The 26,640-nt window shown below is 34.4% G+C and overlaps 1 protein-coding gene across 3 annotated transcripts in view; it reads right to left on the bottom strand.

Moving 5' to 3' along the window:
• LOC118192340 (ATP-dependent translocase ABCB1-like) overlaps positions 1-26,640 on the bottom strand; it is a 209,882-nt gene that overhangs the window by 74,129 nt on the left and 109,113 nt on the right. For 2 of the 3 annotated variants that reach the window (XM_085812455.1, XM_085812458.1), the window contains 6 exons: positions 22,770-22,880; positions 22,561-22,686; positions 15,280-15,483; positions 11,772-11,942; positions 11,516-11,677; positions 4,589-4,777 (listed from right to left, as the gene is read on the bottom strand). In XM_085812455.1, coding sequence (XP_085668581.1) covers positions 4,589-4,777; positions 11,516-11,677; positions 11,772-11,942; positions 15,280-15,483; positions 22,561-22,686; positions 22,770-22,880 — 963 coding nt within the window. The remainder of the gene's footprint in view (positions 1-4,588; positions 4,778-11,515; positions 11,678-11,771; positions 11,943-15,279; positions 15,484-22,560; positions 22,687-22,769; positions 22,881-26,640) is intronic. The other variant, XM_085812456.1, reaches the window with a different exon arrangement.

Below are 26,640 nucleotides of genomic sequence, written 5' to 3'. Positions count from 1 at the left end.
AAAGGCTTTATTGAACTCATAGTATCGTTACACATGACTGTCTGTACAAGAGGAAGAACAACAAGCAGCATGGGGTATGCCCTCCCATTACTGCAATGGTTGCTTCGCACCGTCTTTCCATACTCAGCACCAGACTGTCCAACAGATCTTGAGGTAAGAGTGCCCATTCCTCAATCACCATCTGTTTCAGTTGTTCGATGTTCCCGGAGAATGCAATCTTGCCGCAAGCCATCTCCCCAAAGCATCCCACACATGTTCTATTGGATTTAAATCAGGGTAGTACGCTGGCCAACCCTTTCGAGTGATAGCTTCACTTTTCGGTAGCTTCTGAACAGCATCAGTCCGGTGCAGCCGTGCATTGTCATCCATAAAATCAGTCTGCTCCAATGGCACCACAGTACAGACGAGTATGGGGAAGGATCACCTCCTGACAATAGCGATCTCCGGTTACAGAAACTCTGTCGTAAATAGGGAGCTCTGTGCGCCCGTTCAGCATAATGCCTCCCCAGACGAAATCTCCAGGACCACCGTAACAATTTCTTTCTGTGATGTTACTGAAATGAAACTATCCTGGGATCCTGGAATGAAACCATTACTGGGATGAAACCAACCTCTCTCCAAATCAGCTGGCATTCAGAACTGCTTGTGGCACTCATCCATAAAGAGGACACTACTCCATTGATGAGATGCGCAGTTTTCGTGCTTGTTGCACCATTCTAAACGATGTCGTCGATGGCCAACTTTCAAAGGGATGCAGCATTAAGGATGGCGGGCGAATACGCTACCTTTGTGAGGGCGTCTCGACACAATAAACTGTGACACTTGTCGCCCCGTTGCTGTATACAGTTGCTGAGCTATGGCGCTTGCTGACTGGTTTCGGGGTCTTTTTACCTGCAGGACAATATATCGGTCATTCACTGCAGTTGTTTTCCTGAGACGGCCACCACCAACCTTTCTAACAGCTGTACTTATGGTTTGGAAGGTTTTCCAAGCGCGCGAAACGACACTTTTGTTCATCCCGAACTCTTCAGCTACACTGGTCTCACTACGCTCCTCCTGCAGCTTTTCCATCACTCTTCCAGGTGCAAAGTCATCCAGGTGATTTCTTCCAGCCATATTTCACGAAAGGACCCACTTGCGCTTGCAGTGAATGTCTTTAATTGCGTCTATGTTCTTCCTTTTATTGTAGAATTGAGTTGAGCCCGCCGACCGCACGTATTTTGCTTACACTCATGTCGCCTGTGAAGTTTTGTTCTTGACATTTGCATAGGTATGAACTTTCTACTGAATCGCGTGTTCATTCTACTCATCGCATGAACCTCTTTTCTGCAATTTCATGGCTATATGATTAAAATTTATATTCTTGCTTAAGTTTTGCACACCAGTGTATGTTAGCGTTTTAAATTAATGGTTTAAGAGCCGCTTGGAACACAGGGCCCCTTGCGATTACGACCTATGTGACCGATGCTGATAAGTTTCGAACTTTACGTAGAACTAATTATGCTTTTTTAATACACTGGTTATCATAAATTAAGGAAAAATCACAAAAATAGCGATAACTTCCTCAAAAATAAGTCAGCGTAAAATTTGAATATGTTGCCAAGTAAGAGTAGCTAAGTAAAACTGCAATATGCAAATTAGTGGAGCTAGACTCGGAATACGTCATCTGCGAGGAGAATAAAAGTCCATGTTTGAGAGGAAGCCCACATATTTTACTGTGATAATGACATCAGAAATGTGAGATAGCCAATTCGTAACAATGACCTCCAGGCATCGTTTGCCTGCAGAACTACGATGGAAAGCTATTGGGAGACTAAAGGCAGGATAAAGTCAAACAGAAGTGGCCAGATGGCTAAATATGAGTCCTTCTGTGGTTCTTAGACTTTGGAGGCGATTTCAAACCTTAGATTCGGCATCTAGGAGGTTAAGCCAAGGACGGCCAACTGCTACGACGAGCGCCGATGACCGATGTTTGACATTATGTGCACGCAGGAATAGAACCTCTACTCCGACTCTTCTTAGATCCTCCCTTGTTGCAGCCGCCGGAAGGTTGGTGTCAACGTTAACTGTGCGTAGAAGGCTTCACGAAGGTGGTCTCTATGCGAGACGACAAGCCATTTCCTTGCCGCTCACGTCACGCCATAGGAGGGACCGTTTTCAGTGGGCACGACAATATGTCCACTGGACGCCTGATCAGTGGAGGGCTGTTATCTTTACGGTGAGTCCAGGTTTAGTCTAGAAAGCGATAGTAGGCGTTATTTGATATGGAGAGAACCTAGAACCCGTTATCATCTGTCAAACATCCGTCAAAGAGATGCATACCAGAAGAGGCAGTGTCTGTGTTTGGGGTGGCATCTTTTTGGGTGGACGCACAGACCTCCATGTCTTTCCAACGGAAACCATGAATGTTCCGGTTTATAGAGATGACATCCTTGATGCTTATGTGCGCATATGTGCCGGGGCAATAGGTGATGGTTTCCTGTTGCAGGACGACAACGCAAGAAAACACAGGGCTGGCACCGTAGATGATTATCTTCAACAGGAAAAAATTATGCGCAAGGAGTGGCCAGCTCGATCCCCAGACTTTAATCCTATCAAGCACGTTTGTGATGCTTTAGAGAGACGTCTAGCTGCTCAATCCGCCCCCTCAGACGCTTGTCGCCCTTGCAACTGCTTTGCAAGAGCAATGGCTCTCGCTTCCTAAGGAACTGATACACCGCATAATTAAAAGCATCACGCATCGCTGTGTGTGCTGTATTGCTTCTACAAGCGACCATATTCCATATTGAAGGTACTTTTCCTATAGCAAACTGACACCTTCGATATGTTCATTTTATACATGTGCTAATTTCTATACTACCATAATTGTCTGGTAATTTATTTTTATGTTATTTAAAACCTTTCTATCTGTTGTATGTTGTGGGTAAGTTTCATAAAATTCTACATGTAACTTTTTTAGTAATCGTGATTTTTGTGATTTTTCCTTAATTTATAATAACCAGTGTATTTATAGTAATTTTATTTTACAATTTCTACTTCAATATATTATTATTCAACTGATTGCACTGCTATCGATTGCTGTACAAACCAGCAAAATTTAGGTTTAACGTTTGAACGCTGAATTAAGAGCATTTTGTATGGTAAATCCAGATTCGTGTATAAATCTATAAAGAGATCAAATTATTTTTATTGCATGAACTTAAGTTATGGGATTTCTAAAATAACTAAAATTTGTATCGTAAATGTAAGGATTCTGATCTGAATCTCTTCACTTCTACGATGTGAATCTAAATTGCAAAGTTTTCTTTGAAAGACTTCTTTGCTTTAAGCAATACTGAATTGGAGGAAGACTACTCGAAGCATAATTAATTTCCAGAGAATATCAACGAGGATATTTATGCAAGACAAATGACTCTTACTACGATTATCATTTCGTTTTTTTGAAGCAAACTGAACCTTATTGAGACATATCAAACACCAGATTTCTTGGTACTATTTCCGTTTTGAGGGCCGCAAAAACTCGCCAAACTATTGTTGATGGCAGTGCTGCCAAAAATAATTGCGGCAACCCTAACGCAAGAAAGGAAGTATAATAATAAACAACTATCTAAGATGGATGTTTTAATATCGATGAAAGGTTAATTTCATATAATACTTTTTTATTATTATAATTTATATAAAAAAAGGCTAAACATGACTGAATGGAAGCATTAGAGTAAATAACTATTTCTTCAGATCATTATTATAATTTATATAAAAATTGCTAAACATAACTGAATGGATGCCTGCATCGCTGTTTCGCTACCGAGTTATCGCTAAAGCATAATGTCATCTCGTTGGTTGTTCAAACATAATTTTTTCTATAATTAATGATGCCTTTTCTATGAATAAATTCTCGGTGAAGTGCAGAATCGCCCACTTATTTGTTTGCCGCTTTTTACAAGGGTAAAAACAATTGGAATTTTGTCAATTTTCTTTTAAGTGACAATAGGTCGATGTGTACATAGATAAAGTCAAGGGTGTGCCATACTGCGCAGTGCCATTTTTGAGCAATTCTGGGATTTTTTTTTTTTTTTTTTTTTTTTTTTTAAGTGAAAATAAGTCGATGTGTACATGGATACCGATTTCGTGCAATTCTTAAAAACGCGTCAAGCAGTGGGTGATTCTGCCCACTTTACCCAAAATTCTATCGCAGACTTTTCATCATGGACAATTCCCAAATTGTTAAATCCATAGGATATCAAAAGAGGAATTAAAAATTAAACTAGTATTTCAATGGCGTCTTAAGAAATATAGAACTATATAAACTTACGCAATCTGAAATCAGCGCGTACGATAGATTTGGCACGCTGTTAAATGGGCGCGTTTGCTAGATTTGGCGCTTTTGCGCATACATTTTCGCTGCAATTTTTTTACGGTCTTCAAAACTAAATAGTACCGATTACTTTTAATAAAAACTTGCATGACAAAATAACCGATTACTTTTAAACGAATACTGAGAATCATTTTATAATTTGGTTGATAGACAAGAATCATTGCTAAATGTAGGTAATGGAGATGAAAATACGAATGTTGCAATAAAACGTACCATAACTGGTATTTCTGTCTTGTTAATGGCAGCCATGCCGGCATGAAATCCGTTCTCGAATGGTCGCCGAAAAGAGCTGTAATCTTGTAATTCTATACCTTCACTGGACTCGTTCAAAATAATAGCCGAATCTGTTTGTGCTTCCAAAACCGGTGACTCTTTTTCCTCTTCTTCATCCGATTCTTTTGTCTGTTGAAAAAGAGTTTAAATTATTACATCAAAATTAAATTATTACAGTAAATAAAAAAGTATACGCAGCAGTTTCACCCCCTTCTGTAAAAATGAGAAAGAGAGGGGTTTCTGAGGGAGGGGTTTCGAAAATGGACCAATGAGCTTCTGTTGCTCTTGTGACGCTAAATCTTCGTGCATCAGAGCGTATGTTGTTTACGTTTTAACTTGCATTTGTTTCGCAGTTATAAATGTATGATGTAATACTAAAAAATCTCGTAGTGCGTTTGTTTTATGAATTTAATTAATCGCTGACATTTCACTTTCGCGATTTTTATCACACATCGACAAAATGACTCAAGCTACAATTAGCCCCGAATATATTATGCATTTACCAACACCTGTGGATTAAGAGAACTCAAGTGTATAGTTTTTATTTATTTATTTATTTATTTATTTATTTTTTTAATTGAGCTGAGAAGGACTGGAAGTGTTCAATCAAACTAGTGTTTTCTTATTTCAGTGCTTGCATTCTTTTGATTTTTAAAGTGTAAGAATCAGAATACGTATTGTATATAACCTCATTATATCCATTGTTAACATTAAAAGTTACATATGAATAAATTGAATATATTCGTTAACACACTAATTAACGGGTGGCCATAATTAAACTGACATTGCTCACAGTGTCCTGTAGCGCGATCTATTTGCGAGAATGACGCCATATTTTGTAGGAAGATTAAACAAGACGGGGGACGAAGGATTCCACGAAAAAAAAAATAGTTCCAAAAGTCACCGCTAGGGGAATATTTGGAGCTGTGTAATAGAAAATAGAGTGTTAACAAATGCAAATCAATACGGAAATTACCTTTTATTTTGCATTCAAATGAGGTTCAATGTGGCTGCCATTGTTGTGGACCACATATTGCATTCTGTGCACAGTATGCACAACAGCAGAAAGTAACATGTCTGCAGGAATGTCCCGTACAGTACGTGATATGTTATCCTTCAATGTAGCCAGGTCCTGGACCACTCCTTGATAGACCTTGGACTTAAGGTAACCCCATAGCCAGAAGTCGCATGAGGTAAGATCAGGCGACCGAGGTGGCCATGCAGTTGGAAAGTGGCGGCTAATGACACTGTGTTGTGAATTTCTGTCGTAGCATCTGTTGCACCCGTACAGCAACGTGCGGAGGGGCTCCATCTTGCATGAAAATGATTTCCCCCAGCCATTGTCTTTGCTGAAGTGCCGGAATGACAAAGCTGTTCAACGTGGGGCGATATTTCTCTCCGATAACAGAACAAGTTTCTGGTCCTGTCGGGGTAATGTTCTCATAGAAGAATGGACCTACGATAAATTCTGCTGTGAACCCACACCAAACAGTTACCTTTGGTGAATGTAAGGGAATTGCTGTGACTGCATGTGGTGGTTTGTCATCCCAAATTCGGCAGTTCTTGATATTCACAGTTCCATTCAGGTAAAAGTGGGCCTCGTCTCCCCATAAGCTTTTCCACGGCCAAGCATCATCCACCTCCATTCTGGCAAGAAAGGTGAGAGCAAAAGTCAATCGCTTATCATGGTCGTGGTACAGTAACTCCTGTGATCTTGTACGGATAGAAGTTGATAATCTTTCGTAAGATTTTCTATACCGTACTGTAAGGCATATCATATTCCATACGGCATATCCATAATAAAAGGTAATTTTATTCCGTATTAATTTGCATTTGTTAACGCTCTATTTTCTATTACACAGCGTCAAATATTCCCCTAGCTTTGACTTTTGGAACTAATTTCTTTTTCGCGGAATCCTTCGTCCCCCGTCTTGTTTAATCTTCCTACAAAATGTGGCTTCATTCTCGCAAATAGATGGCGCTACAGAAGACTGTGAGCACTGTCAGCTTAATTATGGCCACCCGGTATATACGAATGCAAATTAGTTCGCATACAAAAAAGTTCACTTTGAATAAAATTCTGCATTGGCCAACTTTTTCATGTAGACAGCAATAAAAAGGGCTGACTTCTATTTACATATATAATATTGGTGTAAATACTTTTCTCATATGCATGGTTTTATGTAAAGATAGCATTTGGGCTCAGATGTTTATCACTTATCTTATTTACCACTTATTAATATTTCACGTGGATATTTTTGAGGAGTGTCAAACATGTGTTTGTATTTATTTCAAATTCTTTCAACCAGGTAGTGAAATCTTCACAATTGCTTATATTTGATCTAATATGGCAATGAAAATTTTCTGAAGAAATAAACGATGCTTAAATTATGTTGTACAGAAAAGTGCGTGGCAAAATATTTTCAACCATTTTGCTTAAATCTTAAAGCACACGAAAAGTCATGCGACATGACAGAAATATTACTAGATGCCCATTGGTCCATCCTAGAAGCCACTCCCTCGGTGGTTACACAGATGTGCACTTGTGAAATATGCCAACCGGTATAGTGGTTAGCGTTGCTGACTGCCATGCCAAAGACCCGTGTTCGAATCCCGGAGAAGACATGGATGTTTGTAAATGTATAGTGTCGGTGCGACATGGGGGCACTCTAAATATGGGCTTTAACTGATGTTACTGTCAGACAAGTGAGCATAAGTTACAACAGAAAATGGTAAGAAATGGCTGACTTAACTTCCACCGCTGTAGAGTGTTCAGGAATAAATGCGGAAGAGATTATAAACAGCGACCCAACGTGAAAAGCATCGTCCCAACATTAAAAAATTGGTACTATTCGGTTTCGAGGGCCATAAAAAATCGCCAAACTATTGTTGATTCCAGTGCTGCCAAAAGTAATTGCGGCAACCCTAACGCAAGAAAGGAAGTACAATATTAAATAACTATCTAATTTTGATGTTTTAATTTAGATGAGGGCCCACCAGCGGTCCAGCGGTAAAGTCGCTGAACACTGGTAGTTCGGTCCGAGGATCGAATCCCGCGAACGGGCTGGCTGCATGGGTGTTTTCGTGGTTTTCCCCATGTGTAACGTATATACGAGCCAGTTTCCCTTAGAAAGTCCTCCACGAAAGGCATCCCTCCTCTTAGGCAGATAGCCCTAGTGTGCTTTGCCATAATTAAATACACCATGCACCACTTTAATTTAGATGAAAGGTTAATTTCATATAATATTTCGCTACCGAGTTATAGCTAAGCATAATGTCATCTCGTTGGTTGTTCAAACATAATTTTCTAAAATGAATGATGCCTTTTTGAAAACATTCTCGGTAAAGTGCAGAATCGCCCACTTATTTGTTTGCCGCTTTTTACAAGGGTAAGAAGAATTGGATTTTTGTCAATTTTCTTTTACTTTTTAAGTGACAATAAGTCGATGTGTACATAGATAAAGTCAAGGGTGTGCGCAATGCCATTTTTGCACAATTCTGGGACTTTTTTTAAGTGAAAATAAGTTGATGTGTACATGGATACCGAGTATGTGCTATTCTTAAAAACGCGTCAAGCAGTGTGTGATTGATTCTGCCCACTTTACCCAAAATTCTGTCGCAGACTTTTCGTCATAGGCAAAAAATTAAAGTAGTAATTCAATGGCGTCTTAAGAAATATAGAACTATATAAACTTATGTAATCTGAAATCAGCGCGTACGCTACATTTGGCACGCTGTTAAATGGGCGTGTTTGCTAGATTTGGCGCTTTCGCGCATACATTTTTGCTGCAATTTTTTTACGGCCCTCAAAACGGAATAGTACCAAAAAATTTAATGTTATTTATGAGTTAGTTAAATTACTGCGTGCAATCTCATTATTTTCTCAATAACTGCGAATAGTAACTGAATGTGTTTATCAAGAAACTGTTAATTGCATAAACCTCTTAATGTTCACAATAACAGGACTTCACCCTTATGAATTAGAAACTGAATGCATGTCAGTGTAAAAAATGTTGAAAAGTCACATCTTATATGCACCATGGCACATACTTTTTTTGGGGGGGGAGGGGCCATTGCTTTACGTTAATAACATCCGCCGACGAGCGCTTATCCAGTGGACCAGCTGTCCAATGTGAAGACTGAGGTGTTAGAAACACTTGTCTGCAGGCACCCGGGTTATAAAAACCACATCCTGTGTTGAACTCGTACGAAAATGGCATATCTTTTTCTACCCTAACGTTACAAAGTTCGTAATTGAGATAAATAAATCTCAAGGTGCAAGTTAAGAGTCTTCAGATACATCCGGGGTTGAGTTAGTTCAATAAATGTTCAGCGGTGTAAATGCAAAATGCTGATCCAATGTGAAATGAAATAAAATGTGTTCTGCTTCCTTAGAGGAAAGTACACATTTTATGACGAGCGAGTAATCTCGACGCATTCCAGCAAAAAAAAAAAAAAAAAAAAATACTTAACTGGGAAATCTCTATCCAAACCATGAATTCAAATGCAATGTGACACAGGTACTCGTAACCATTTCCAGAAAACAAAAAATTAGTGATTATTTTAAATAATAAAAGTACATAATTTTGTAAAAAAAAATTAAATACATAATTTTGTTTAACTATGTTATATACACTTATTTAAACTTTTTAACTGCTGGAAATAACAGATTTAAGACAAATGACTCTCATGAAATATGAGAAAAAAAGGCATGTCATTAACAAAGCAATTCAAAACGATTCCAACAACAGTTACATTGAGCATTTATACCTGTAAAAAGGTTTTGAAAACAGAACACTACCGAAATCAAACCCAAGGTTACACAAGTAAGAAATCCTAAATGTCAGTTTGGACGTGCTTTTTAGTAAAATATCTAAATCCATAAATAAAAATTTTAATTAATCTCTAAGTTAACGAGAACAGTAAACAGGCTCTGGTAAAAAGCGAGAACTTCAATTACGTTGAAATTTTTAAAATGTCTTGAAAAAGGTCAAAAATAGTCAAATGAGGTATTTTGACACAAAATCGAACTTTTCTCAAATGACATGCCAATTTTTTTCCATATTTGGATTCTATTACTCAAATTATGCAAAACTGCCAAGTAATGTAAAAATCGCACGAGTAGTTTTTAAAACATTAGCTCTCAAATTTGTAACTCCTCAATGTTAATTTATTTTGATATATATTTATTAATATCTCTTTTTTTATTTGATTCCTTCTTCCAGAATTCGAAATTTAGGCTTAATAATAAAATTCGAACAATTTTTATGATTTTTAAAATTTGTATTTTTTTATAATTTTTATAAATTTTTTAAAAACAATTTGAATATAATCTATAAAATTTTTACCTTACCATTATCTTAAAATATATGTATTTCCAAGCGCAAAAAATTAGAGTTTTTTATTAAAAATTTTTAAAGATTTACACGAATTAACATATTGGCGTGTTTTGAAATTTGGCATCTTTTTTGAGCGAAAATAACGCCACATGTGGTTTACGCACTTCGCTAAAATTATTTGAAAGTATGAACAATGACTTTTTTCTCCTCGTCTACAATGTGTGTGTGTGTGTGTGATTATGGCAAAGCCTCGAGGGCTATCTGCCTAAGGGGAGGGATGCCTTCGTGGAGGACTTTCTAAGGGAAACTGGCTCGTATACACGTTACACATGGGGAAAACCACGAAAACGTCCATGCAGCCAGCCCGTTCGCGGGATTCGAACCTCGGACCGAACTACCAGTGTTCAGCGACTTTACCGCTCGGCCGCTGGTGGGCCCTCGTCTACAATGAAAAAAAAGGAACGGAAGATAGGTTGCAACAAATTAAGAAGTTCGCCAAGTAAATTATACTTGGCGCAAACTTAAAAAAAAAAAAAAAAAAAAAAAAAAAACGCGCCGAGATAAATTTTTGAATTCCTCCGTAAATTTCGCACCAAATTTTACAAAATTTAATATTTACTCATAATTTGAGTTGTAGACTCGAAATATGATAAAAAAAGGCATGTCATTTCAGAAAAATTAAATACCTATGCTAGAACAATGCTAATAACACAGCAGTTATAAAATAATGGTACTTTTCCGTTTCGCAGGCGCAAATCTCGCCAAGCAGACTTTTTTGGTGACAACACACAGTGTACACATAAAAAATGCTAACAAATGTTAGTTCTAAGAATTTTTTATTTTGAAGGCATAAACATTTTAGTAGCTCTTAAAATTTTGTAAAAAGCCGATAAATAAAGACAATAAATTTGTAAAAGGACATTAATTTAAGAATTTACTATGCTTTCATGGTTCAGCATCCTGATTCACCCGTTTTTATTACGTGACCCCAAGAGATCTCATCTCACGTAAACTACGCTACAAAAATCTAATTCTCTCAGTAATTATCTACATTAATTTCAAGTTTAATCTTAGTTTTGAATACAAGTTTAAATGCAAGAATTGTTTAACTTCGTACGAATAGCTTACTCAGAAATTATGTAAAACCGCAGTGCTTTACTTCGCTGGTGCATTCCATTCGAATGAATGAATCGAACCCTTAACTTTGCCTTTACTATATTTTCGTCTTCGGGTGAGCGGTGTGATTGTTTCCTAATTGATTTAATTACCGCGAATAGTCTTAGGGCATAAAATTGAATTATCTGGTAAACATTATATGTAATTTAAGGCCATTATTGAAGAAAATCAATCAATCTGATAAGAAATGGCTGCAACTTGTTTTGAAAATGAGGCGTAAAAAGTTACCAGCGAGGATATTCCGTTTAGCATCAGTTGTACCATTATTGGCGACTTTATCGCTTGTGCCGGCAAAACGGAAAAGTACCCGGAAAAGTAACGGAAAGGTTAAGAAAAATCTGAAATCATTTACCTGAGTTAAGATTAGTTGGTAATAACTTCCTTTCATGTCCATCAATTCGTCATGAGTGCCTACTTCTTTGATAACTCCGTCCGATACTACCACGATCTTATCTGCAGTTTTGATCGTGGAAAGACGATGTGCTATAATTATCGTCGTACGTCCTAATCTGGCCTGTAAAAAGGGAAGGAAACAAGTTTAACTTAAATATTAAAAAAACATTTTCATTTTTAAAAGCATTTGCGAACTAAATACGTCACTCACGCACCTGGTCGAGAGCTGACTGCACAACGGCTTCGCTTTCTGTGTCTAAGGCAGAGGTAGCCTCGTCCAATAATAGAATTTTCGGATTTCTGACAAGAGCACGAGCTATAGCTATTCTTTGCTTTTGGCCTCCACTCAGTTGTGTTCCACGCTCTCCGACTAACGTGTTATATTGCTATTAATAAATTAAACAAATCCATTATTTCAATGTTTCCCTCACACTTCATATAAAATTCTGTTACGTACTTGACCGTCGCAGAAATGCGTTAAAATGCTTTGTCAAACAGTTTCTCTAGTAATCGGTGCTTTCTTTTTCCGCGGTTGTCAAAATCATTAATGTTTCCGCGAAATCATCAATCATCATTACCCCCCTTCTGAAAGCATGGAGGTAAGAAAGGAAGGAGTGGCCAACCGGCACTAGAAGTGAAGCACTGCTTCGAAGCTTCGGTCACCAGATGGGGTGTTCTTTGTTTACATTCAGAAGCTCGCTTGACAGTGTTCTGATAGTATTTCGACACACGACAGTTCCATACAAATCGAAAAAGGGACACTTTCGCATGAAAGAAACATTCATAGTGTGATGGATAATAGCAATTTGTATAGTTTAGTGACATTTACGTAAAAATCATATCTTAGTTATTTTTCGATAACTAACAACAGCGATTTTGATTATGAATTTGTTATATAAAATTCTGAGCTGTTGAACTAAAAAAATATACATTTTAAGAAAAATGTTATGCTTAAAGAATGAAAAATACCTTACGGTACCTTTAAAATTGTATACGTCTTTTGATACCCTTGATAGAGTATTCGCTACTTTTATTTTATGTTCCAAACGCCAAAATGTTTTAAATGAAATAAATTTTTTTCACATCCATATATTATTGTAACATATACCTTTTAAATTTTTTTACAGGAGAGGCTTTATTGCTGCTCATTTTAAACTCATCATTTTAATTTTATATATCTGAAAAATAATCACTTTGGGATTACACGTTTTACTTATTTGGGTTAATTAAAAATAAAATATAGTGAATGCACAGAAATTAAAGATTTGCACATGCCGGAAATGAAAAATATGAAATATGTATGGGTATTCATGCATGTGCTAGCAAAAAGCATGTATCTGCCTTTAACAAAATACATAAATATTCATTAAATTATTTATAAATGCATTTGAAAAGAAGAATTTATTCATTAACTGTGAAGAAATCTGTAATAACTGTGAAGAAATCTAATTATTAAATGTATCTAATTTATAATGATTATAAATGTTATCTAAATATATAATAACCTTAATATTGAACTGTAAACATAAATTGAAATCCTGTTGACAAATACGTTATAAAACTATTTAAGCAAAAATTGTTCGTACTGGAAAGCAATCTGTTAAAAGGCACTGTAAAGCAAATGCTATGAGATGCGCACTTAAGAAAGTAATAAAGAGTTTTGGAATATGTATTGTTGAAATTAATGGTAAAAGAAATCTGATAAGTATAATTAAAAGAATTATTCCCCTTACATTTTATAATAACTCAGTTACAAGTTTTAAATAATACTTAAAAAAAATCCTTATTTTATTCCCTTTCAGAAATGTTCAGAGAAAGTTAAGTACTATTTAAAGTATTTCGCTAATTCCTAATAATCCTCTAATTTAAAATGAACCGAATAGAACATTAATTATAAATTGACTTATATTTTTCTGTTTAAAAGATGCCTCAGAAGCCAAAAAATCATTCAATATTTAAGAAAGTATTTTAGGAAGAAGCTCTATAAATAGAAAAGAAATAATGCATAATTTTAATATAAATAATACAATAAACTTTGATCTTAATTTTTGTTCCTTAACCGAATAAAATCGAATTACCTTAATTTTTTTTTCTAATGTAATTAACGAAAACTTGTGAAAATATTTCATTCAAATTAAACCATTCTGAGAAAAGTGTCCTGTGAAAAGTATAGCATTTAATTCCGTTCAGAATGAAATGTTGTTTAAAAATATGCTGTTTTCACATACTTAGGACTCTGAAGTGTTGTAGAAAAAGAAAATATATACAGTTATATGCATATTTACGACGTAATTACAAAATATTTACATCCGATCGCGTCAAAACCCATTGAACTTAATGGTAAATGACCCAATGTTTTGGTCACCACGTAGGGATCGCCAGTGCTTCAGAGCAGGGTACGGGAGAAACCTGTTTAGGGCGACTCCATCTTACCTCCATGTCCGAAAGGTGTTACATTGTGCGGGACGAGTGGACTTTGGCATCTCCAGAAAGGTAAAACATTTTTTAATTTAAAAAGAAGAATTTTTAAAAGAAATAATCAAAAAATATTTACGATCTCAGATCTTTGCATGAATGAAGATAAGATAATAATATTGTATTTTAAAAGGAGAAAGAGAGATAGATGTTCAAACTCTGCGATGATTTTGGCAATAAACTAAAAGATTGTTCACTAAAGTAAAAAATCTGATGTGTACACCACATGATTTCCCTGTGCAGAATATTAAATTATACGCATTTTTTCTTGCATTTCATTTAAACTTATTGGACTGGATTAAATCTACCTCATCGATAGCGCATAAACTACAATAGAAAAAATGTACTCTTTAAAATTCACTATATTTGTTTACCTACCATAGCAACACTCTGACGCTAGGTTCACTTAACAGTATTATATTTCGTTCATATTATAACTCAGAATGCACAAAATTTATATCATTTGAAGAATTCGCTAATCGTTGCCACATGTTCTATTCAAATACTACAATAAATCTAAAACAATGTATAAAAGAAATTGAGCAAACAAAAAAGAAACACTTTTTCACAGATGGTTTAGTATTTCTCATTCAATTAATTCAGTTCTCACTCCGCGACAAGGCAAAAATACATAAAATCTCAAAATATCTATATTAAAAATTACGAAGTAAATCTTAAACACTTATTTCCTCGAATAAATTCCGGAATGGATTAAGCATGATTTAATTTGCAATAATAAAAGGCGGCGTTATCTTTGTTGTTGCGAAGCTTAGTATAAGACATTAGGTATTTCTCCCACCTTTCTAGCATGCCTACGTGGTGTAGTGGTCTGCACGCTCAGCGCGTATTGAGAGATCAGTGGTTCGAATCCCGGCGAAGGGTTGCTAATTTTTCATCTCTTTTACTTCCAAAAAATCCTAATGTCTCTACGGTGGCGCCCGAACTAAAAGGGTGTTGGATGATGATTCTCCGCATCCAGGATTTGGCGATTGGGTCTCCTAAAAACCCCAGTCGCCTTTTAAAAGGGGAGTATATAAGGTATTTCTCCCGCCTTCCTAGCGTGCCTTCGTGGTGTAGTGGTTCTGCACGCTGGGCCGGTATTCCAGAGGTCGTGGTTCGATTCCCGGCGAAGGCGTTTGCTCATTTTTCATCTTTCCTGCATCAAAAAGTACCTAATGTCTCTACAAATGTATTATACATTTTATTAATTAATGCGAATGCAATACAGATTACAATACAAAAATTTACCAGAGGTAAGGCCTCAATGAAACTGTGAGCGTTTGCAATTTTAGCAGCTGCGATAACCTCCTCGTCCGTGGCACCGCGTTTACCCAGCTTTATATTTTCAGCTATGGTTGTTGAAAATAGGACCGGTTCTTGACCAACGAGGCCTATATTATCCCTCAGCCATCCAATGTTCAAGTCCTTCACGTCATGTCCATCTAGCTGCACCTGAAAACCGAAACAGTTTGCTCAAAAATAACGTTTCACTTGACGAAAAATTGAATATTAAACAAGTAATATAAAATTAATTTTAAATCAATTAATTCCTACTTAGGCCAACAAAGATAATTTTTTATTTTAGTTACTTTTTATTATCTTTATTAACATTTTATTTAAACGTATGGGAATATTAAACTAGCAAAACTTGGAACATTTTTTTAGTAAAATTTTTTCTAAACTGTAAAAACTGTATTGACATCAAATGTCATCCACTAGAAGTTTAAAAAAATGTATTTGAACTTGAATGGATGAATAAAAAGTATTTTATTAACGACTCAAAATTTGAGCAAGATATAGGAAGAGTGTGAGCTAATAGTAGGAATTAAGAAAAAAAAATCTAGTTTCGCATAAATTTCCCCTTTCCATGTTGTACATAGTTTCTCCCTCTAAGAGCTAATTTATTGGTAAATTGTATTTCTTTTATTATTTTTATTTTTATTTTTATTCAATTTGTATTGGCATTTCTGTAAAATTAACATTTCATTCATTTTATTTTATTTTCCCTTGCATTTATTATTTAAAACCTCTTTTGACAGGTTCCTCGTTCAGTTATCCGGACGAGTAGGTGTTTCTCACACTTAAGAAACTCTCCAAACGTGTAATTTCACCTTACTTCTGTTATTTACGTTCCAGCTCATTGTAGTTTTATCTACTCCTAATGCATTCGATCTTTCAAAATCCGGGTTTCTTGCTCTCTACCTTCTCCTGCGTTCATCTTGAGAACTGCAGTCAAGACTGATGTGAGATGCCTCTGGGGCTCACACGCTGCGCGATATATATTTCCCTCCTCCTTGCGGATGTAATATCGGACGCCTCTTATAGTGCACCCTGGGAAACCCTTTCAATAATCAGAAATTAAAAATAACCCATGAGTCCCGCCGTAATTTGCAATGAATTTTAAACTAGCAAAAGTATCTGAGCTTTAGAGGGTGAAAAAAAAAAAAAGAGCTTCGTTTTGAAAGTAAATCATGAAATCTTTTTCCCTAAAAAGACGCGTTTCTTAATGTGTTGACGCGTTCTTAATGCGTTTCTTAATTTTTCTAGAAATTTCGATAAAAAAGGAGGATTTATACCATTTATTATAAAATCGGAAGTGTTTAACAAATCTTCTTCATAAATAATATTAAGCCCTAAACGAACAATTTTGTTTTAATATTTTACCGAAGGATATCCGCATTATATATCATGGATGTCGACACTTGCATAAAAATTTTTAATTTAAATATGTGTTTTGTATATATCTCAGGAAAGAATAAATAAAAATTCTCGTAAATATAAAAATCACTTAAGCGATTAATCACTCGCGTATAGAGGAAAATAGTACCTTACCACATATGTGTAATTAAAAACAGCACATGGAATTCACATTTAAAAGGTATGAAAAACGGCCTCCTTTATAACTCAGCCGCTGTATATAATGTATATAAATTTATAGTTCCTGCATGAATTATATTTTATACGAAAGTATCTTTACCAAAATTCAGTCCATTATGTTCAAGGGAAACCTTATTCCTTAGATTGTTTTCTGTTTGACGTTTTGATGATTCCAACTCATTCAATTCGTATTTGTACTGTTAAATAGAGTACATGATTCCTCAAAATACTGAATCAGTTTACAAATCAATGCAACGAAAAACAAGATAACATAGTAAAATTTTACTTTTAATGCGGGAAATAAAAATGATGGATACAAAATCTGAAATTAAAAACAAATTATTTTCTCTTGTTCTTTCATTTTAAAATTCGGCATAATGAATAATTGACAATGATAATAATGCTTATATGTTAATAATAATCCAATGGACTTTGTTTTTGTTAATGAAGGATATACTCATAGCCTCAATGTATAATATCTACTTTCTGTGTAAATTTTATTATTTTTATTTTTATTTTTTTATTTTTATTTTTATTTTTTATTTATTTATTTATTTATTTATTTATTTTAGGGCTATTAAAATTTTGTTTTGGCATTTTCCTTTGAAAATTTTAAATGTCTGTTTCACTTTTCAAATTGTTGCCACCAAATATTATCGCCCTGTGTTATATTTAAAGAAATTAAATGATGAAGAATCTATGTTTCTCGCATTGTGATAAAACAACGGTACCTAGAGCCATCCAATTTTGAATAACGTTATCCTCCACCGAATAGAACCGGGCATCTAGAAACCGAATTTGGAATTTGTTTTATTATCGGTTTCATTAACAATTTAACGAATTTTCTTATAACAAACTCAACGATTTCAAAGCCAGCAACACTTTACGAAGAAAAAAAAAAAAGAGAGACTGTATCGGAAATTCTAAAGATATGCTCATTTTAAAATTATTTTGCGATATTGCTGTTGAGTTGAATTTTATGGTTTAAGTGCGAAGAACATGATATTTAATAAATAAAGGTAAAGCACAAAACGTTAAAAAAACGTTCTTTTGAGTGTATTGTAAAATCTAAAAGCTTTCAGATTTTTATTTTTTTTATTATCAATTTTTTTATTTTGCAAAACTTTAACAAATTTTTGATTAACAAACTCAAGGATTTCAAAGCGAGTAGTGGCAACACTGTATTGAAAAAAAAAAAAAAATTATCTCCAGTGCGCGAGACTGTATATCGGAAATTCTGAAGATATGCTGTTTTTAATATTTTGTGATATTGCTGTTGAATTGAATTTTTTGTGTTTTATGTGTGAAGAACGTAATTTTTAATCAATCAAGGTGCACAAAAAGAGTTAAAAAACGTTCTTTTGGGCGTAATATAAAATCTGAAAGTTTTGCGATTCCCCCTATTTTTTTAACGTAAAATCCTTTTAGTTTAATAAAGCTTTATTTTATTTTAGCTTCCTTTATTTTAGCTCTTAATAGCTAAAATATTCCTTTATTTTAGCTCTTAATAATGGATATTATTAATTTATCTAACAGTTCATTTTTGAGGTAAACTTCCTTTCCTATCATTTCTGAATTTCAACTTACAATTTCCGGCCAGAACGTAGTTTTAGAGTCACGTTTCAATGCAAATTAAGGAAAAGCGGTATTGAGCCGCGAAGTTCTACTGTCTTAGTCAGAGAGAACCAGAGATTCTGGCTAGCACGCGTCCGCCTTTTTAGACTACTCTCGCTTAAGCTATTATTACACTCGGCCTTGCTTCAGGCCCTTGTGAGTTTTTCAGTTCAGCGTTAAAGGGCCAACTCTGTTAGAATTTTGATAGCTTCGGCTGTATCTTTTTAGTTAAGATTAGTTTAGTTTTTAATTTCTTAAGTTCAAGCCCGAGTGTCGCCTTTATTGTACAACTCCAAGACTGAATTCTCCAAGACGGAGACACCTCATTGGAATAATAAAGGGTTATTTCACCCTTCTTACTTGTTGTTTCCTGTACCATGAACTCCCAGCACCACCCTCACATCTGAAAAGTATCCTAAGAAAACAGTGCCCTTCAGCTATGGCAGAGAGAGTGGAACCTCAGCTCCACAGGCTTACACAATTCATAACAGGTCATGGCCCATTCCCCAGTTACTTCATACAACGCAATATATCTGTAACTGACCAATACGTCTGCGGCGGTCACGGCCCCCCCGGTTCATTACCTCTATGAATGTGAATTGACAACTGCTCATCATCTCCCCAGCCAAACCACCAATAGATTTGTTAGATTTGTTTTAATTGATTTTAATAGATTTGTTACCTCACTGAATCTGCCAATCGCCTCTCAGCTCGTCATTAACACACATATCAATGTATTATTCCATCAGTACGCAATAGTGCACCAATCCATCAGTGTCCCAGTTCTGTCGATTAGTGCTTCTACTCAGTATCATGAGTGCCATGCTCTTAATAATGAATCTGTACACCGGCTTGATGAGTACACTGATAACTTACCTTATCAGTGTACTCATCAACATCTTCAGTGTACTCAACAGTGTTATTAGTGTCAATAGTACACTCCTCCATAGTGTACTCAACAGTGTGTATTATTCAGTGCATTCATCAATGTACACATCAGTGCGCATTCATCCATGTATCCGTCGTAGTGCAATAGCAGTATCTTTACCTAAGTGTCATAATGCGTCAACAGTGCATAATATATTCTTCATAAGTGTCAACAGTGCATAATATATTCTTCATTAGTGTTTACAACTTAGTGTGCATCCTTCAGTGTATCCTCATCAGTGTATCTACCAGTGTGTACTCATCAATGTGTATACAACATTATTTACGTCTTTGTGACATCCCAGCATCTTCACATAATGTATTCTTCATTAGAGTTTGCAAGTTAGTGTGCATTCCTCAGTGCATTCTCAGTATTACGTCATCAATGTATCTACATAGACCTTATAAGAAATAGACTAACCCAATTGCGTTTTCTCCCTTGTCTGGCGCGTTCCCGGCTGTCACCTTGATCACATCCGGAGGAGTAGGGACGATTTCCAGAAATTAGCAATAGTTGGCTATAGCAGCGCATACAATTGTCACGAAAAAGCTGGTGGTAGTGCCTCATTTCACAAGTAAGAATTTTTAAATATTTTTATTTTTGACACTGAGATTGCTTTTTAAATACTTAGCATGGTTTTCAAGCATAATTAACGTTCTAAATAATTATAAAGCTGTTGCATGCTTTCAGGCTTGTATATATTTTTAGCTTTTCCTATGATGTAAGCGAATTTGTAATTTCTTCTTTTAGAAAATAATATTTTAAATCTGAACTAGCAGAAAAATTCATCCATCCAAGTAATTTTCTCTTACAGTTACTAAAACTATAACTAATACTAAACTATAGCTAAATACTAAAATGCCTAAAAATGAATTTTTGAAAGTTTTTCTTTAAAATTTATAATTTTTTGCTGCTTTTTTAAATTATAGGTAAATTTTAATTCCTAGCATTATAACTAATCAAAAATAAGAATATTTAAGAACGAAAAGTATACATCTTATATAGCTGGTTTTGTTGTTAAAAGCTTAGCTTATAAAGTAAAATGTAATATCTGTTTCTCAGCTTTAGTTTCTACAGAACCATATGATGGTTTGCTAGGTTTCAAATATTATAAATCTGGATGTAAAGGTTTGACTTCTCCTTCCAGTGACGTCCGAATGATCTGCAAAAATGCAGAAATAATTTTTTGGCAGACTGAAAAGGAGTTTAAATTGAATAAAAAAAATATTATAAATTTCATGACTCTAAAAGTCTTAAAAAGCCTAGGAAGACATATATTTCCTTCTCTTCAAGACCATATTTATGATGATGAGCGAGATAAAAAACCACCTGATTAAATTAATTAAAGCAGTGATATTTCAATATTTAAAAATCAGAATGCATCATGCAGTTGCATGTTACAATGAATCTAAACAGAGAGAAAATATTCGAAGCAGATTTACTAAATTAATTTTATTTAAGCATCAATAAACCATATTATCTGTTTTTCTTCCTCTCTCTCTAAATATATATATATATATATATATATATAGGTGTGTGTATTTACATTACTAGATAAATAGATATAATCTTGTTTTCACAAATATTTGAAATAAAAAGTGAAGTAAACGAATTTTTCAATGCAACAAATATCCTAAATTGTTTACTTTCATACATATGTATTTATGGATGTATAGTCATTCTGCTTAAAGTATTTACAGGTATATAAAATTACAAGGTTACTTTAGGTGCATTAATAAAAATTTAAGATTGGACATATAATATCTTGTATTTTATAGTAATTATTTTTTTAAACTTATTTCTAGTTCCGCATAAGATTTTTTTATTTACTGCGAATTTTTTTAAAAATTTTTCATTACACTTAGAAAAGTTTATGCTTCGAATTTTATGAGTTATTAATATTGTCATAAATGATCATCTTTTAATACCATAATAATTTTGAAAACAGAAAAAACAAATAAAACAATCCTTGGTTTCTATAAACATTTGAAATGATAAATATTTGCTACTAACTGCCTGAAAATGTTCATAAAATTTTTAAAAAATTACCAAATCTTGTTTAATTTTACCTTATTTGTTTCATAGCATCATGTACTATCAATCTTACTTAATTTTACTTTATTTGTAGGCAAAAGTAAATACATAAATTTTTTGATTAGAAATTTTACCGTTTTATCAAAGTAATGATGTTTAGACAAGAATTACGCTTATGCTCAAAATGCAGTAAAAAAAAATACTCAAAATGCACTAAAAAGTGGTTTCATGAGATATATAAAATCTTGTTAGCAAAAACTGTTATTTTTATTATCTCATCATTTATACAACGTATCACATTTAATAATTAAAAAGAGTTATGTGATACAAACGCCATATGTTTCAATGTTACGATAAACTAAATCGTCTCTACTCTCTCTTCCCGACATGTGTGTGACGCACGCCCCGCCCACTGGGTTAGTCTATTTCTTATAAGGTCCATGTGTATCTACCAGTGTGTATTAATCAACGTGTACTCATCAATGTGTATACAACATTATTTACGTCTTTGTGACATACCAGCATCTTCATAAAAGTTTCATCAGTGCTATCGGTTATGTGTAATACTATAACACCGTCAGCAACAGTGCTATCAGTTATCAGTTATCAATAAACTCCCGAGGCTGTCTCTAGATAGGGGAGGGCGTGGGACATACGCCTGTTTACCTATGTTAAATACCATGCGTCCCCGTCCTCCGTCACCTGTACCACGAACTCGTATTCTTAAGACGCCCCTGTATGGCCATGCCCAATTACGTAAACTTCTTCAATAAACTCCCGAGGTGGCCTCATGAGGCTCCAGGGAGTTGCTGCCAATAGATAGGGGAGGGCGAGGGACATATGCCTGTTTTATCTCTGTTAAAGGCGTCTCCCGGCGTCCCCGTCCTCCGTAACCTGTCACCTGTACCATGAACTCGAGCGATTATTCGCTTATCATTTCTTAAGATTGTTCACATCCAACTTTAAAGTAGACATTACAGAATCTTGCATAGTATAACCCATATTTAATTACTGTCCATTTCAATAAACGAAAAACACTTATAGTCCAAAAATGTTATAAAAGGCGATGCACTCACACTTCCAGCATCTGCGTCATAAAATCGGAGAATCAGCTGTACCACTGTGCTTTTTCCGCAGCCGCTGGCACCAACTAAAGCAACCGTTTCGCCGGGAGAAACAGTCAGAGATAAACCTCTCAAAACCTGTCAAAAAAATTTTTAGAAATGACTACCACGTTCATTACTCAGAGAACAAGACATACACGATAGTCTTTCATGACGCTTACCGGAACAGAAGTTCTTGCTGGGTAACTGAAATATACATCACTGAATTTGATGCTTCCTTGCAAAGATGACAATCTTAGGCCATTCTCCGAGCTGCTATCTATCAAGGATTTCTGAAAAATTATAAATGCGTACATAAACTGCAATCTTAAAGTCAAAACGAATTTAGCATAATTTTTTTCAAATAATGAAACATATACAGAAAATGTTAAAATATTAAAAAGAACTTGAAAATTATAAGAAATTTTCCAGTTTAACAATTGAAAATAAGCAGTAAGAACAGGCCTACTAGTATAAAAATTTAATCCAAGAATATTTAAGATTCAAATCGCGTGTTTGAATCGAGGGATTCAAATTAGCGATAGCAAGGGGAAAAGAATAACTGTAACACAATTCCTAAATTAATGCAACGTTATTAATCCTAAATTAAATAAATGCAACGTTAAAAACTTTTGCATTTATTTAATGAAATAAGATTTATTATTCAATACTTAGTTTAGAGACTGGAGTATATTTTAAAGGAATAAAACACTTAAAATCAGGTTCGAAAAACTGATATTTAAATTATTTTTTAAAGTGGGTAGTACAGATAAGTAACTAAGATACTGAATTCGTCAACATTCTCGCCTAAGTATTGATCACATAATCATAATTACCTTTCGAAAGTTGAGCGTGAGCCCTTATAGTGCAACTTATTTCATAGATCGTTGATTCTTTAACAGACTTCCTAATAAGTATTCTGGTGATTTTTATTTGGCTTATGAGTAAGAAAAGATACTAGTTTTTGTTTATTTCGGTATTTAAGCTAGAGTAATGGTTATTATTTAATCTGACCCCGTTTAACGGAATTTAAGAAATTTTATTGCATTTTAATATTACGTATTTTAATGTATTTCATATTGTTATGAAATGCACAGACGCGGTAAGATGGCTTCCCCGAAAAGCAGTTTTAGGGTTGCCAGAAAATGGCAAAGGAGGGTAAAGGTTGCCAAATTTGGGGCGAAATCGCCCATTTTGCGACAAAATAGGTGATATGCCATGGTCGGATGGAGAACTTTCTGGAACGAATTCTTACCGGTTTAGCCCAGAATGTTCTCGAACACCAGCCGAAAGCTATATAAACCCTGCTGGTCCGCATTCAGTGTGCTTCATCGAGAGGGCGAGTCAGAGTGCCTCGTCTGGAGTGCGAGTTAGTTATATATATAGAGAGTTGGTGTCTCGTCTAGCGAGTCAATCCCTGCGGAGTCGATCGAGTTGACAGCTGGGCAGCGAGTGCCGAGTGGGTCGTCGAGTTCACCGAAGGGGTCTATTAGTGTATCGCAGTTAGTGCATCGTCGAGAGAGCGTGTTGAGCTCCGGGAACGACTGAACCGGGAGCCGTGCTCTGTGTGTCGTCGAATGCATCGCGAGTTGTAGAGTGGAGAGTCTCGAGAGTACGTGGAGTTCCAAGAACGACCGAGCAGAGTCGAGACCTGTATTCTGGTGCTTTGCAGTGAAGCCATCTCCACCGTGAAAGCCTGATAACCTGAAGGCTGTGTCGCTGATCGTGTCAGCATGTTTATAGTAAGTAGTTCATCGACGACTGTAAAAACGTGTTTTGGAGCTGTCCTGATTCATATTGGTAAATAAAGTGTGTTTCGATACTTCATCAAGTGTCGTCATTATTCACTCCAAATCCTCACGAACCCCGTACGAACGTGAAGGAAGAAAATAAAGTAACAACTGGTGTCAGAAAGAAGAAAAAAAAAACGCAACAATATGTTAGATTTTTAGCTGTTTTATTTTTGAATTTATCTTATGAATTTCATTGTATCTAGTATATCACTCTAATAAAATTTTATTAATATTTTCCGCTATCATTCTGCAAGAGACAGTATTTTAGTTATACGTTGGGCGTGTATATACGGCAGAACTCTACTTGCCAAGCCGTCAACTGTTATTTCAACTATTCGGATAAAAAGAAATGTAAGTAAATGATAAGAAAAAATTGGGAAATTTTTTCCATAGAAAATAAACGATGATCTAAATTAATCTAAATTTTGTTTAATTTATATTTATTATTTATTTATTCAGATTAAGATAATTTAGATTAAGATTTTTATTTAGATTAAGATAATTTAGAATTAATTTATTTAATTAAGATTAAGATGATTTAGAATTATCTTAATTATTTTAATCTAAATTCAGATTAAGATTTAGATTATTAAGATAATTTAGAATTAAGATTAAGATTTTTTTTCCAAAATTTAGATTAAGATAATTTAGAATTTTTTAATTAATTACCAAAATTTAGATTGAGATAATTTAGAATTCTAAATTATCTTAATCTAAATTTTGGGGTTCTTCTACACTGGCCTACATGACATTTACATAAGAAAACATGCTAGTAATAAAGACAACTATGAAATCCCAAGAACGAATTCCATAGTTAGAGTTGAATTTGCTAGGAAATGAAAATCGTTCTCTCAAGACGAATTAGAAATTTATTAATGAGAGAAAGGAAAACAATTTATTTCTGAATAATCCCGCATTAAAGCATGGGAAGGAGAATCGAATAACTCTAAAGTGTTTAATTTTAAAAATAGCATTTGTTTTTGCTACGAAAATTCCTTGCCAGTCATTTGAAGTGAGAATTCTGTGTCAATAATGAGGACTGTCTTAATTACTAGGAGTGCAATAAAATTAAGAAGTGTAAATAAACAAAAATACAAAAGTAGAAACACGCTATCTACAGGTTTCTTTCTACTTTCTGTGTACTTGTAAAAGAACATTCAAAACGAAAATTTCTTTCGACTAATTTTCATTCATCATGAAAGCTTAAAACATAAACTATGAAAACTTTTAAGAAGTAAATACTTAGCTGGATTGAATGAACTCATAATTCAAAATCTTTTTGTTCAATATTAAATACTTTTATTTGCTAAAATCAAACTGTTTTGGGTTTAAGGGGACTCAAACCTTAAACTGCTCATGATCTTCGAATATGTGACTGTTGCAAGAATTGGAATATTTTATTTATTTTAAAAGCAATTACTTCCAATTTTTTTACAGCTGACTACATAATATAGGTGCTTTGGAAACTAGCAACCAGAAAGTTTGTGTTGCCACAAATATTTTTGTAATTTGTGACAAAATATTTCGCCATGTTTCCACCTTGCGCGCATGATATTTTAAAAATGGCTAATGGTACATACTTGAAATTGAATGGAATTCTTTATATGGGCACCATTTTCTAACTGAACCAACAGTCTGATGAATATTTTAATATTAAAAACTTTTATGGACGGAAACATCACAAATTTTTTGAATAAAATACATTTTATTAACTCAACTCCAAATAAAATAAAAATTTAACATGAAATTTTTAGAATTTTAGGTTCACAGTAGTTTTCACATGTTATAAAAAACTGTGCGCGCAAGTTGGAAACATGACGAAAAATGTTGTCACAAAGCGGATTAAATTATAAAAATATTTGTGGCAACACAAGCTTTCTGATTACTATTTCAGAAAGCAGCTATATTATGTAGTCAGCTGTAAAACGTTGGTAGTAATTGCTTTTAAAATAAATAAGTTATCCCAATTCTTCCAACAGTCACCTATTCGAACATCTTATGGGTTTTAAGGTGTATGAGTCCCCCTTAAAGGCTGAGAGATTAATTTATAGATTTCAGATAATTGGAAGTTTGGCTTAAGACACTGAAACGCTTTTAAGAACATTCCTGAAGGATTTTAAAATACAAAATTAATTCTCTGTCTCATATTTTTACCTAGCTTAGTGAGTGTATTAGAATAAAGAATTGAGAATAAATTAAAATACAGTTCAAACAAATACACTTTTTTTTTTTTTTTTTTTTTTTTTTTTTTTTTTTAAGC

This window comes from Stegodyphus dumicola, chromosome 1, assembly GCF_044657685.1.
Source record: "Stegodyphus dumicola isolate Sdum_Otavi_A_Nest chromosome 1, ASM4465768v1".
In the NCBI taxonomy this organism is placed as follows: domain Eukaryota; kingdom Metazoa; phylum Arthropoda; class Arachnida; order Araneae; family Eresidae; genus Stegodyphus; species Stegodyphus dumicola.
This window is presented reverse-complemented; position numbering and strand designations above follow the sequence as displayed.